The 15476-nt window shown below is 42.0% G+C and overlaps 1 protein-coding gene across 1 annotated transcript in view; it reads left to right on the top strand.

Annotated features, from left to right (window-relative positions):
* supv3l1 (SUV3-like helicase) overlaps positions 1–15476 on the top strand; it is a 48898-nt gene that overhangs the window by 21425 nt on the left and 11997 nt on the right. Inside the window, exons 5-10 of the mRNA XM_060926323.1 lie at positions 811–979; positions 1591–1702; positions 1796–1873; positions 4746–4837; positions 5122–5302; positions 7859–7952. Of these exons, the coding sequence (XP_060782306.1) occupies positions 811–979; positions 1591–1702; positions 1796–1873; positions 4746–4837; positions 5122–5302; positions 7859–7952 (726 nt within the window). The remainder of the gene's footprint in view (positions 1–810; positions 980–1590; positions 1703–1795; positions 1874–4745; positions 4838–5121; positions 5303–7858; positions 7953–15476) is intronic.

Here is a 15476-nt window from a genome sequence, read left to right as displayed (position 1 = left end):
CTGTTCATTAACGGTATATGTGCAGATTCGGTATAGATGTTCGAAGGACTCCTGGACGTTTATTAAAGCTGCCAGAGCAGCTTGAAGGTCCGTTGGATCGATGTAATCAGACATGCTCTTACTTTTTTACTTACTTTCTTACTTCCCGGGCTGGCATGTACAGTATATGACATATGTATGACGTAAACGCGTACCCGACGTGAGCAGATCCGAGCAGAGTTTCGCGTATTGGGTAGTTTAGACGGATATGCAACGGGGGCTGTTTTTAACTTATCCACTCTGGAAGGCGTTTTCAATTTTTTCCGTTTTTCAGCCTCGGAAACGCCGTCCCCGTGTAGACGAAAGGCACTTCCGATAAAATATTTAGTCGTTTTTACCCGACAGCGTCCTCGTGTAAACGGGCCCTTATACATTTTTTTTTTTTTGCGCATAGGGTTTTTATTTCATCCTCGGATGGTTCCGCCATTTCATTTTTCTCATGGTATATGAGCTGATAGCCTAGTAGTAGAGTAGCCAATCGGAGCACGCGATTGCTCATATCTGGTCAATGTGGATAGAATAATTACTGTGATTCATTCATCTTCAGTAACTATTATTATTGTAACTATATTAATCAATATGTGCTTTTTAATCTTCAAACAAACCAATAAATGACAGTGTAATATAGTTTAGTTGAGCTTCTACTTATTATAATCTCCAGTGGCCCATTTTGGTTTTCTGTATGTGCCATGGAAGAAAAAGTCCAGGATGATTAGTGGCTCTGTCAAATTTCTGAATTGTCTTCTTTCATAATCATGAACATGTTTGTAGGTATCCTGAGGCCCGAGCTATTCAGCGGAAGATCATTTTCCATGCGGGTCCCACTAACAGCGGTAAGACCTACCACGCCATCCAGAGATACCTGGAGGCAAAATCTGGCGTTTACTGCGGTCCGCTCAAGCTTCTGGCGCATGAGATCTTTGAAAAAAGTAACACTGCGGTAAGTTGGGTTTGTTTATTTATTTATTTATTTATTTATTTTTTGTTTAACAATGATATCCTGGGGGCGGCACGGTGGTGTAGTGGTTAGCGCTGTCGCCTCACAGCAAGAAGGTCCGGGTTCAAGCCCCGTGGCCGGCGAGAGCCTTTCTGTGTGGAGTTTGCATGTTCTCCCTGTGTCCGCGTGGGTTTCCTCCGGGTGCTCCGGTTTCCCCCACAGTCCAAAGACATGCAGGTTAGGTTAACTGGTGACTCTAAATTGACCGTAGGTGTGAATGTGAGTGTGAATGGTTGTCTGTGTCTATGTGTCAGCCCTGTGATGACCTGGCGACTTGTCCAGGGTGTACCCCGCCTTTCGCCCGTAGTCAGCTGGGATAGGCTCCAGCTTGCCTGCGACCCTGTAGAAGGATAAAGCGGCTACAGATAATGAGATGAGAATGATCTCCTGGTTTTATGTGAACAGTACAAGAAAATCTGTCTGAAAAGTCTATTTGTACAACTGTAGCAATAAAATCTAGTTGGCTTGTGATATTTCAGCAGTTCTGTGTTTAATTAAACTGTACCCTTGTGTGTATGCATAATTACAAAATGAAATGGTTCTGACTTTATTAGGGTGTACCATGCGATCTAGTGACGGGAGAAGAGAGAACCTTCGTGGATCCAGAAGGGAAACAATCTAATCATGTAGCCTGTACCATTGAAATGTGCAGTGTGACAACTCCATGTGAGTGGTGGAACTCGAATAAGGAAAAATACTCGAGCTTAATTACATTCAGTTGTTATATGAAGTGTAACTGACTGTTGACTCTCTGTTCAGATGAAGTAGCGGTCATCGATGAGATTCAGATGATCAGAGATCCTGCCAGAGGATGGGCGTGGACTAGAGCTCTGCTGGGTCAGTACAGTACAGTGCTTAAATGCAGCTGAAGTGTACTGTGGTGATTGTACTTTCTAAATATCTGGATTGTCAGTGAAGTATTTAACAGTTATTCCTTGAAATCGAGTCGTACATGAGCTGATAGCCGACGAGGCACGTAGCACTGAGTTGGCTGTAAGCTGTGTAGGACGAGATTGAGCGGAATAACTGTTTTTTTTCTATCCACATTCACTGGGTTTTGAGAAACAGAGCGTTTTTATTTTTTGAAAATTCAATAAAGAAAAACTTTGTACGAAACGTCCGATAAAATAATTGCCACTTGGAATGTAAACAAACTGGCGAAATGACAGTAGCAGTATGTGAAAAATGCTATAATAATAATTCTTGAAAAATGAAAGATACTTTTATTTCATGTTTTTTGGGGGGTTTTGTTTCCGAGTAGAGTTTTTATTTCATCCTCGATTGGTTCAGTAACACGCTCCGCCATTTTCTTCTTTAGAGGTTCTTTTTTTTTTTCTTTTCTTTTTTGGTGGTTGACAAACCAACTTAAAGGTGCATTACCACCACCGACTGGGCTGGAGTGTGGAACAGGAAATATTGGGCGAGGAGGACTGACTATATTCTTTTATGGGCCTTTTCCACTAACCTTTTTCAGCTCACTTCAGCCCAACATGGCTCGCGTTTCGTCTACCTCAGAGCAGCACGACTGAGCTCACTTCAGCCTTACTCAGCACCCAAAACTCGCACGGTTTTGGAGTGGGGCTGAAGTGAGCCCAACCGAGCCGAGTGGGGTTAGGGGCGTGAGGAGACACTCCCCTGTGCACTGATTGGTGAGGAGGAGTGTCCTCACATGCCCACACACGCCCCGCGAGCACGCTGGGATCTGTAAACACCGTAAACCTGGAAGAAGAATAATTACGAAGCCTTATGCGCCTCGCCTCATCTATACGCTCTTGCCAGTATCTGTTGTCGGTGACAACAAGCCACAGCACCAAGACCAGCAACACTAACGACTCCATGTCCTCCATGTTTATTGTTTACTATCCGGGTCGTGAGACTACCGCTTAAAAGGTCACTGATGTCACTGTTTGCGCCGCCTAACGACATCACGTGACGTCCACCCACTTTCGCTAACTCCACCCAATGTGTCCACCCACTTCCAGCCAGCACGGTTCAGCGCGGTTGTAGTCGAAATGCAACTCCAACAGCCCAACTCAGCACCGCACGGCTCAGCCCGACTCAGCACCACACGGCTCACCCCAACTCAGCCGCGTTGGTAGTGGAAAAGCCCCATTAGCTATTTCTGTTTCTCTTAAATACTTGATAACAAAGTGATATATCTGACTTGATGTGTGCCACCATTTTTTGTTTTTTTCTACTCACGGTATATGAGCTGGTAGCCAATCAGAGCACGTAGTTGCTCATGTCTGGTGAATGTGGATGGAATAAAGGTATTTAACCATATTAAAGCCTCAGGAATTCTCTCCATAGCAGCAGCCTAATTTTGTGGTCCAAACATCAAAAAGTGTCCTGTTGGGTTTGCAGCATTGTAACCAGTGTTGTAGTTGAGTCACTAAATTTCGAGTCTAGTCTCGAGTCCCCGGTGTTTAAGTCCTTCAAGAAAATTTTGAGTCGAGTCAGAGAACAACACTCCAGTTGCACCATTTGACGGCGGCTGTTTTAGCGCCATTAACATTAGTTTGTTCCTGAACGTGACGTATGAACAGGTGAATGTGCATTCTCTTTATCAGGGAGTGTGAAGTGTTCTGTCAGATGGTTGGGAGACGCGGACAGCACGGTGGTGTAGTGGTTAGCGCTGTTGCCTCACAGCAAGAAGGTCCTGGGTTCGAGCCCCGGGGCCGGCGAGGGCCTTTCTGTGCGGAGTTTGCATGTTCTCCCCGTGTCCGCGTGGGTTTCCTCCGGGTGCTCCGGTTTCCCCCACAGTCCAAAGACATGCAGATTAGGTTAACTGGTGACTCTAAATTGACCGTAGGTGTGAATGTGAGTGTGAATGGTTGTCTGTCTCTGTCAGCCCTGTGATGACCTGGCGACTTGTCCAGGGTGTACCCCGCCTTTCGCCCGTAGTCAGCTGGGATAGGCTCCAGCTTGCCTGCGACCCTGTAGAACAGGATAAAGCGGCTAGAGATGAGATGAGATGAGGTTGGGAGACGGGTGTAAGTGCAGAAGGTGTGTTTATTAATACAAGTGAAGATGGGTAAACAATCCAGAACGGCAGGCAAAATCGTAAAACTGTGAAACAGGCAATCGGTCGAGCGAGGCACAAACAGGCTATCGTAGACTCGGCAGAATCAAAGACGAGAAACAGGAAATCAGGGATCAGGAAACCAAACAGGAAATAAGGCTCGGTAATGTGTCAGCAACGCAACTCAATACTTCGCAACGCAAGTGTGTATTCACAGTTCTTATATCAGTGTGCTCATTGCGCCTTAATCCTGTGCAGGTGCGAGTCGTTTACGGCGCATGTAAGAGTGTCCATTTGGCGCGCGCGCGCTGTCCGAAGCGTGCCCGAGAGTCTATCTGATGCACGCGCCAACGCGCGCAGGTGTGACACACTTCCGCGAAATTAGTACAAAAATTAATGTAGATATAAATATCTTATGCCAAATTTTTATTTATAAAAAATAAAGAAAAAAAAACCCGAGTTCTCGTCTCCAATTTACAAGTCCAAATGCAGTTAATGCACGAGTCCGAGTCATCAGTGCTCAAGTCGAGTCACAAGTCCTTAAAATTAGGGTACAAGTCGGACTTGAGTACTATAAGCCTGATTGTAACTATGTGTCACTCAAATGATGCTTGATTGTTGATTTTCTATGTATCCCGTTCAATTTCTGAAAATTTTTTTTTCTCCTCATGTTTTTCACATGATTAGGTCTGTGTGCTGAGGAGATCCATGTGTGTGGAGAACCTGCAGCCATTAGCTTCATCACTGAACTCATGTTCACCACTGGCGAGGAGATGGAGGTGAGACTGTTCTTTGGCTATGTTCAGACAAGTAGTTTAAATTTGACTGTTTGACATCTGCTTTGACAAGAAAAAAATTTCTGCAAGTAGACACACGACACACACCGTTTGAGTAAAAGTTTTATATTTGGATGTGGTTTTAAAAAAAGATCACTGGATGTTTGATTTAGGAATTTATCAGTAGTAGGAGTAGTAGATCTATAATGTTGAAAAGGGTTAATGCATTTTTTCTTCCATTAATTAATTTCAACCTGAACATAAAAAGCCTTTTCTTAACCCTCAAGGTGCGTAACTATAATCGGCTTACTCCGTTCTCTGTCTCGGACCATGCCGTGGAGAATTTGGACAACCTGAAGCCCGGCGACTGCATAGTGTGTTTCAGCAAAAATGACATCTACTCTGTGAGCAGGCAGATAGAGATCCGAGGCTTGGAATGTGCTGTCATTTACGGCAGTTTGCCACCTGGTAAGAGTCCCAGAAATAATAGAACGTTAATTTGTACACCAAAACTCCAGTAATATTATTATATTATCCAGTATGTTATTATAAAGCCTCTATTATACTGTACCTGTTATATACTCACTTCAGAGTAGTGCTTTCCAACTAATATATTGTAACTATTCTCTTACTATAGAATATATTTTATATACGTATGTGTGTGTATATATATGTTATTTACCAGCTGGGAGGTCCGTATGGTGAAATACTGTGACCGAGGTCTTGAAAGTACTGAGCCTTTGGGCCGAGGTCAGTATTCAGGGCCGAGGTCACGGTATTTCACCATACGGACCGACCTTAAGCTGGTAAATAATATATTTACTTTTTCTTTACCAAATTCTAACAGAAAACGAGAGCACCCGAAAGGGAAAACCGAGCCGAGCCGCCATTTTGAATCCTCATTCATGGCTGTAATGCAAATGGCTTCCTCCTCGGTATACAAGTGCACTTCAATGGCAGGAAAAAACTACATTTTGCCGCCTATGTAGTCCCCTATTTATACAAAATTGAGTCATTCAGGATTCAGCCATGTTTTTGCTCGGCCAAAGTTATACAGTATTATGACCTTTATGTTGCATAAATAAAGCCATTTGGTGAAACTTTGAAGGAGAGATTGTACTGGTTTAAAGTTCTTACCGAGCGTAATATTCTGTATTAGGATAACATGGTCCAAAATGGGCCTCATTTACTAATGAGATCAAACTGTTAGCAAGTTAGAGGTTTTTAGCTTTCTCCTGAAATGTTTTCTTTTACTACTTATTCCTCAGGGTAGTAAAACTCGCTTTCGCTGTGAACACTGTCGCTATCCATGCTGTAAAATTAATGCTATTTTGAATCCTCATTCACGGCTGTAATGCAAATTGCTTCCTCCTCGGTTTTACAAGTGCACTTTCATGGCAGGAAAAAAAACTACATTTTGCCGCCTATGTAGTCCCCTATTTATACTAATAGGAGTCATTCAGGATTCAGCCATGTTTTTACTCAGTGTTAGCAAATTACAGGTTTTAGCTTTCTCCTGAAATGTTCTCTTTTATTTCTTCTTCCTCAGGGTAGTAAAACTCGCTTTCGCTGTGAACACTGTCGTTATCGCTATCCATGCTGTAAAATTAATGCTATTCTCCTGAGAAATGCTGGCAAAAATTTATAAGATTTTTGATAATCTTATAAATTAATCTTATAAAAAAAGAAATGTTGACAAAAAATGCTACTATGTTTGTTGTTGCTGTGAACGAGCGAGTCGCCCGGGGTCTGTACCGTACGATATGGACCCGCTCGCCAGCCAATCAGAGCGCAGGATTTGGACCGCGCAAAAAATAAATAAGTTATTCCACGAAATCGAGCCGTACATGAGCTGATAGCAGAGTTGGCTATAAGCCATGTATGATAAGATTGAGTGGAATAACTGTTGTATTCGATCCACATTCACTGGATTTTGAGAAACAGAGCATTTTTATTTTTTGAAAATTTGATAAATAAAAACTTTATACAAAACATCCGCCAAAATCATTTCCGCTTAGGTGGACTTCTTAAAAACTTATCGATGGCTGCATGAATTGACTTTAGTGTTGTTTTTTTGTAGAAAGTGCCGTCTTGCCGAGGTATAGAATAGCTTTAGACGTTTATTTAATTCTTCCTTCGACAGTTCAGTTATGTAATTTTCAAACTTCTTTGAGCTTTTGAACCAGTCTAAAAGAAAAAAAATTCAACAAATTTTAATGCTTAAAGATGAAGAATGTAAACAAACGGGCGAAGTTACAGTAGCAATTCATGAAAAATTCTATCATAATAATAATTCTTGAAAATAAAAAAAGATACACTCTTAGCATCAAATACTTTCATTCCATATTTTGTTGCCTTTTTCTATATTTTTGGGGGGTTTTGTTTTCAAGTAGAGTTTTTATTTCGTCCTCGGTTGGTCCAGCAGCACGCTCTGCCATTTTTTTTTTTCTTCTTCTTCCCTACTCACAGTATATGACCTGATAGCCTAGTAGTAGAGTAGCCAATCAGAGTGCACGATTGGTCGTATCCCGTGAATGTGGATAGAATATATATTATACACAGATCAGCCATAACATTAAAACCACTAACAGGTGAAGTGAATAACACTGATTCTCTCATTATAATGGCACCTGTAGAGGGGTGCGATACATTAGGCAGCAAGAGAACAGTCAGTTCTTGAGGTTGAGGTGTTGGAAGCAGGAAAAGTGGGCAAGTGTAAGGATCTGAATGACAAGGGCCAAATTGTGATGGCGAGATCACTGGGTCTGAGCATCTCCAAAATGGCAGTCGTCTAGCCGTCACAACTTGGCCCTTGTCAAAGTCGCTCAGATCCTTACACTTGCCCATTTTTCCTGCTTCCAACACCTCAACTTCAAGAACTGACTCCCACCCCTTGACAGGTGCCACTGTTATGGCTGACGGTGTATATTTTTGCACAATTCTCATTTATTTATTTTGTATTGTTTTCCCAATGTGTCATTCAGTCTTTCTGTGGTCTAACAACATGAATACTTTGACTGACAGGTACCAAGCTGGCTCAAGCAAAAAAGTTCAATGACCCAGATGACCCCTGTAAGATCCTCGTAGCCACTGATGCAATTGGAATGGGTTTGAACTTGTGAGTATGTTTTCTGCCATCTTGTATATAATCATGCTCCCTTTGAGGAGTGTCGGTCTTTCACAGTATTTCCCTCTAGTGTTACAGTAGTATGATTTGTACCTCATTATTGATACATGAAGTACCGTGATACCAGAACTGGAAAAAAAAAATGCAGGAAATTTTATGACCGAATTTTGATAATGGGAAATGTTTCCATCTGTGTCTGGGAGTCCAAGAGAACAGAATTGGCTGTGCTGTGTGGGTGGGAAGGATGACCTATCACAATCTGTGAGCTCATACAGTGCATGCGAAGAGGGTGGATAGCCATTTCCTCCAATTGTGTTATGCTGCCCTGTGATGTAGCATGAGCAGCAGTTAGCAAAGATGTGGTCGGTTTCATGAATGTTGGAGGAAGTACGTTATAGACTTCACCCTCCCCAGTTGATGGCTGCTGTATGATTGGAGACAGCTGGATGGTGGATAGGAATTGGCCAAGATCAATGGAGAGGAAATTTTAAAAAAGAAATTTAATAATAATAATAATAATAATAATAATGGTAAGATTCAGTGTGATGTGATGCAACAGAGTGGATATATTTTAATGGAACATTAATGAACACTAAAAACGGTGTATAAGGAAAATTCAGATTTTATGGAGTAGGGATCGACCGATATGTTTTTCTCAGGGCCGATACCGATACCGATTATTATGGAATTGGGATGCCGATAACCGATATGTGCAACCGATAAATGTAAACATTATAATTCACATGAAATTAAACATAGCGCACACTGACACAGACCTTCATATCCATGAAATGTATGTTTAATTGTAAAATTGAACATGAAATTTTGTGCAGGGAGATGCCAGCAGCATTTGTACAATAAAGTCAAACATTAGTTAGAATAAAATGAGAAATAAAATATTAATAAAATAAATATTCACCAATAAAAAAATAAATCACTCCCTATTATATTACAGCTCACCATTTTCAGTGGAAAATAAATGAAAATACACTCTGGATTCTTTTACACTAAGAACCAAGTAAGACTTACCAACTTCAAGTAGTTTTTAAATAACAAATCAAGTGTAGGGAGCTGCCTGCAGCATTTTTTAAAAAGTAAAATCAAATCCCTATTATGTAACAACTTAACAAGTAACCATCTACATTCTAATGCTTTTAATGCCCAAGCCTAATCTTCCCAATTTAGGAGGATTATATTGTAGTGAAGGAAGCATTACATGTAGTTTCAGCGAGACTAGTTGGTTGTAGGCTAATTCAAGTGCTTCCTTCCGTAAGCTAAGTTTGCCTGGCTACACAGATGCAAATGGACAATTTTAACGAGTAGTAGATGAAGAATGTAAACATATAATGTTGTGCTTTTGCAACTTGTGTGTTTGTGACTTATTGCGGCAAAAGCAGCGTGTCCTTACCTTGAAGTGGGATCTGCTTCTGCCCGAGTGCCCGTACGGCCGCCTTGAAACAGTTCACAGCGTTTAGCTACACGTGTCGATTGGCTATATCTCTTGTGCCAAACAAATCAGATGTTGTGGTGGGCGGGACCGTGTTCTTGAACTCAGAGAGGCGAGTGCAGGGAAGGACATGCAGTGACAGTCGCGTTAGGAACGAAATGGCTGCAAAAAGGCATGTTATCGGCATATCGGTGGAAATTATGGCCGATACCGATAACCCTAAAAATGCAGAATATCGGCCCGATATATCGGCCAGGCCGATTATTGGTCGACCCCTATTATGGAGAACTAGAAACAAAATTTGCAAGTTGTTCAAAGGCATCGACCGAGAATACTGTATGTATTTTAACAGGTATATATTGAAAAACTTGTAACGATATATCGTGCGCTGATAACTTGTGATGCAAATTTATGACAATTGGATTCGATGAAATTGCATAATCTCCAGCCCTTTTTACACAGATATTCCACAATACTGCCGTAAAGAAGATTCAAGAAAGCTTTGTCAGTACGTCTATATACAAGTACACAGTGCACTGATGTACTGTTTCCCTCAGGTTCCTTATAGTGCATTTATAGAGAAAATATCTCCTCTCATTATCTCTAGCCGCTATATCCTGTTCTACAGGGTCGCAGGCAAGCTGGAGCCTATCCCAGCTGACTACGAGCGAAAGGCGGGGTACACCCTGGACAAGTCGCCAGGTCATCACAGGGCTGACACATACAGTGGCATGCAAAAGTTTGGGCACCCTTACTGAAAATGTCTGTTACTGTGAATAGTTAAGTGAGCAGAAGATGAACCGATCACCAAAAGGCATAAAGGTAAAGATGATACATTTCTTTTCAGCGTTTTCTGCAATATTTGTGTATTATTTTTGTTTTGTACAATTGGAGAGTGAAAAAAGAAAAGGAACACCATGCGAAAGTTTGGCCACCCTAATACATTTGAGTTCTCAGGTAACTTTTACCAAGGTTCCACACCTTAATTAGTTTATTGAGCTGTGGCTTGTTCAAATTCTTCATTAGGAAAGGTCAGATGATGCAGATTTCAAAGCTGTATAAATTCTCTGACTCCTCAAACTTGTCCCTAAAATCAACAGCCATGGGCTCCTCAAAGCAACTCTCTCGCATTCTGAATAATAAAATAATTGATGCTCACAAAACAGGAGAAGGCTACAAGAACGTAGCAAAGTGTTTTCAGGTAGCTGTTTCCTCAGATTGTAATGTTATTAAGAAATGGTAGTTAACAGAAACAGTGGAGATCAAGGTGAGGTCTGGAAGATGAAGAAAACTTTCTGAAAGAACTGCTCGTTGGATTGCTAGAAAGGCAAATAAAAACCCCCATTTGACTGCAAAAGACCTACAGAAAGACTTAGCAGACCCTGGAGTGGTGGTGCACTGTTCTACTATGCAGCGACACCTGAACAAATATGACCTTATTTAGAGAATCATCAGAAGAAAACTTTTCCTGTGTCCTAGCCACAAAATTCAGCGTCTGAAGTTTGGAAATGAACATTTAAATAAGCCTGATGCATTTTGGAAACAAGTCCTGTGGACTGATGAAATCAAAATAAAACTTTTTGGCCACAATGTGCAAAGGTATGTTTGGAGAAAAAAGGGTGCCAAATTCCAGGAAAAGAACACCTCTCCAACTCTGAAGCATGGGTGTGGATCGATCATGCTTTGGGGTTGTGTTGCAGCCAGTGGCACAGGGCACATTTCATTGGTCGAGGGAAGCATGGATTTGAATAAATACCGGCAAATTCTGGAAGCAAACATCACACCATCTGTAAAAAAGTTGAAGTTAAAAAGAGGATGGGTCCTACAATAAGACAATGATCCAAAACACACCTCAAAATCTATAATGGAACACCTCAAGAGGCACAAGCTGAAGGTTTTGCCATGGCCCTCACAGTCCCCTGACCCAAACATCATTGAAAATCTGTGGATAGATCTCAGAAGAGCAGTGCATGCAAGACAGCCCAAGAAACTTGTAGAACTGGAAGCCTTTTGCAAGGACGAATGTGTGAAAATCCCCCAGGTAAGAACTGAAAGATTATTAGCTGGCTACAAAAAGTGTTTACAAGCTGTGATACTTGCCAAAGGGGGTGTTACTAGGTACTAACCATGCAGGGTGCCCAAACTTTTGCTTTGGGCCCTTTTCCTTTTTTGTAATTTTGAAAACATAAAAGAAGAAAATCAAAAATTTGTTTTTGCTTAAAATATAAAGGGAATGAGTCATCTTTAACTTTATGCCTTTTGGAGATCATTTCATCTTCAACTTGCTTAACTATTCACAGTAACAGCAATTTTGACCAGGGGTGCCCAAACTTTTGCATACCACTGTAGACACAGACAACCATTCACACTCACATTCACACCTACGGTCAATTTAGAGTCACCAGTTAACCTAACCTGCATGTCTTTGGACTGTGGGGGAAACCGGAGCACCCGGAGGAAACCCACGCGGAAACGGGGAGAACATGCAAACTCCGCACAGAAAGGCCCTCGCCGGCCACAGGGCTCGAACCCGGACCTTCTTGCTGTAAGGCGACAGCGCTAACCACTACACCACCGTGCCGCCCTAGAGAAAACATATGGTATATAAATAACTATCTATAGCTGTCTAAGTAGACCTTTAGCTAGTTAAACATATAGCTGTCTAAGGACAATAAACACCATAAATGACAAGACCAAGACAGGTGCAAAGTGGCATTGTGTATGTGTGTCCAAATGTTCATTTTGGTGCAAATAAACGAACATCAAGATTCCTTGATATTCCGGCTTTGATTGTTTACACTGAACCAAATAAAGCCACGTCGGTGTGTGTTTGTACACATGACGGCGTTCCGCAACCAAAGGCATGACGTGCGTCACGACAGAGTGTTGGTGCCTAGGGTAACGTAAAGCATACTAATGCATCAGAAATGTGAATACCCCAAGCATCCTGACATTTGCTTTCAAAACAATGTGAGTGCTGAGGTGCTTTTATGAGCCGTACACTTATTATAACTCTTCATATGCAAGCAGAGTTGCTGTGTGATCAGAAATATTTTGGAGGAGAAAGTGAAGAGAAGTAGGAAGTGATTTAAGGCAGAAAGGAGTGTGGACCTTAGATGCCATAGATGGAGATGTTTGAATTCGTGCTGGTCTTGGAAAGAAAAATGTCAAAAACAAATATCAAATGCCAAAAATCATCACGCCCCTGTTCCGCATTCGGACATTTTACACAGACCACAGGGCGGGATAAAGGCGTAAGATTGATGATTGATTTGAACAGGCTGTGTAAAAAGGGGCTTCTGTTTTTCCTAGCCAGCAGAGGGCGATGGTTAGCAGGAATACACCTGACTTCAGTGTAGGCAGAAGTAACACAGCTCTAATGCCACCAAAAAAAAAGTGGGAAGTAGCTGTTGTATGACTGACTGAACAAATAGACTTGACAGGAAATTGGAGCTCTGTTTTTACAGACTGCTGAAAACTAAAGAAAAGAGAAGTAAATGCAGGTAGTTCATAAAAGTTGATTAAGAAAAGGCCTATTTGTTATTAATATAAATACGCAGGTGATTTTATAGAAAATCGCATGCAGTGATCGGTCGAGAGATTCGGACTATTTCTTGATAATCACCTCGAGTGACTTGGCAAAATGGCGGCCAGTCGCTTCGTCACCGTAAGTGAGGAAGAATTACAAATTATGAAAGAAAATGGTGTTCCTAAAAGCACTAAAGATGCTACAAAGTTTGGTCTAAAACTATTCAAAGCTAAGGTGGATTTGTGATTTATTTTATCTATTTCAAAGCAAAGTATTTTGTGAGTCGGCATAGATAAGTCATACAAGCCTGCTTGCGTTACATTTGCATGTTGCTTTTGAAGATTTTAAAAAATTAGTGATTTTTTTAAAATACTTTGTACTGCATAAAAAGCTTGCTTACCCAAGCTTTCAACTCTATCCCAGAGTCTTTGTCAGGAATATGATTACCAAATTAGCTGCATAGATGAAACTTTTCAACGTAATATGATTTTTTTTTTTTTTTTAATCAACCGTATATTTATACTAAAACAATTATCCGCCTAACAAGGGCGGCTGGTGCATAAGGGCGATTGGGCGACGCACTGCCAAAACGAAAAAAAAAAAGATTTTTCTTTTTTTAAAACGAACTTTCACCAGCGCTGCTCGAGGCCGTTTTAATCTGTCTCTGGGTATCATTGTCTAATCAGGGTGGTCTTGCTTCTAGAGTACCGCCCCTTTTGGGGCGATTTCAGTCACGCTGAAAATCGCCCAAGAGTTCACTGATAGAGTCCCATGTTAATTTTTTTTTTTTTTTTCTCCTGACTGACACTTCAATGCAATCTCTATGGGTTCCGGGGGGGCTTGCCCTAACGTGCTTACGTCACTGCGAAGCGCGGCAAAGTTGCGTTCGATCTGCTCAGTTTCTGAGGTGAGATGGATGCGGAAAGCAATTCAGCGCGGTCCTTAAAAGAAGTTCCATTTAGTCAGCGATCAAATCGAGCTAAATTGGCAACAAAACAAGCTGGACCCCCCTCGACCAAATCTAAACATAAAACAAATTTCGACAAGGGGGGGAAATCATATACTCGAGGTTTTACTTCAACATGGTCCCAGCGCAAATCCTGGCGAGCTGGCTGCAAGGACGCCTCAGCGGTTTTCTGCTCCCCCTGCTTACTTTCCCACCCTGGAGGTGGCTCCACAGACAACACTGCTTGGACGGTCACTGGAGTTTCGGACATGCATCATTTCTCGGAGAAAATAAAAAAACACGAGTCATCAAAGATTCACATGGGCAGCTGCGTGAAATTTCCGGCTTTTGGGAGAGTGAACATCGCTACACAGCCGGATGAGGGCTACAGGCTAGCAGTTCGCCGCCACAACGATGAGGTGAGCAAGAACTGGCATATATTAAACCGGCTCATCCAATGCGTGAAATTTTGTGGAGTGTTTGAGTTAGCTCTACGAGGCAAAGACGAAACTGAGGGCTCCAGTCACCGTGGTGTTTTTCTGGGTTTGGTTGACTTCGTGACACGCGCGCGCGCACACACACACACACACACACACACACACACACACACACACAATCCGTTCACTTTTGATGTTTTCAATGTGCATTTTTATATTTGCCACACTTTGCTCTGAGAGTTAGCACTTTGGTAATATCCTTGGTAAATACCAGTAATTGCAAGATCTAAAGATCCACTTATCTATTTATTCAACTGCTATTGTTATGTTAGCCAACTATTTACAATGTTTTGTTACAGTAAGTGCACTTTCCTGTTTGTCCTTAAAGGGGAACAGAGGGCAATATACAGTATAGAGTAAATATAACAATAAAACACACATTAACAAACCTTATTCAAGACTTACAAAAGTTTTTTTGTTCTAAGGTTGGAAAGTTATAGTGTTTTGAAAGTAGCTCGAGCAAACTATTTCCGCAGTTTGAACAGCCCGCCATGATATTAATTTTATCCAATCAGAATGCACGTTCATTTTCTCTGCGTAACACTCATGACGTATGTATGTGCCCAGTTGTGTTGGCTCATTGAGGTTGGGAATAGCACGTGTGAAATACCTGTTTCTGCCTCTGGCGACGATTTCGCAAGTCCACGGGTGGCGCCTATCTCATTGCAGCAAATAAATTCTGCTGGACTCGTGAGCAACTCCACGTTACATTTTCCGCACGAGCACCACGCCGTGTCACCTGCACGCAGACGCTCTGCCCCACGCTCGCCATGCCCATGGTCAGCATCGGTCTCATCCTCGCCGTCATCCAAGCTTTCTTCTCTTCTTTCATCACCGGAGTCGAGAGTACCTCTCCTAGCTATTTTAAGCTCGTTTCTTAAGACAAGGATTTTTAAGATGTTACCTTGTTGACAGTTTCGGCGAGAATCTTCCGCCTTCTTCAAAACAGTCACCAGATGTGTCCTGGAGGAGCGACCTGACAGCAGGAGGCGTGAACTACCTGTCAAATTGGGCGGGACGTTCACGCCTCCGTAGCGTAACATCAGCTGATAAGGCACGTCACCACTCGACATCTGGTGACTGTTTTGAAGAAGGC

Source organism: Neoarius graeffei, chromosome 7 (assembly GCF_027579695.1).
Source record: "Neoarius graeffei isolate fNeoGra1 chromosome 7, fNeoGra1.pri, whole genome shotgun sequence".
Classification (NCBI taxonomy): Eukaryota; Metazoa; Chordata; class Actinopteri; order Siluriformes; family Ariidae; genus Neoarius; species Neoarius graeffei.
The sequence above is the reverse complement of the archived record's forward strand: the minus strand, read 5'-3'. Positions and strand labels throughout refer to the sequence as shown.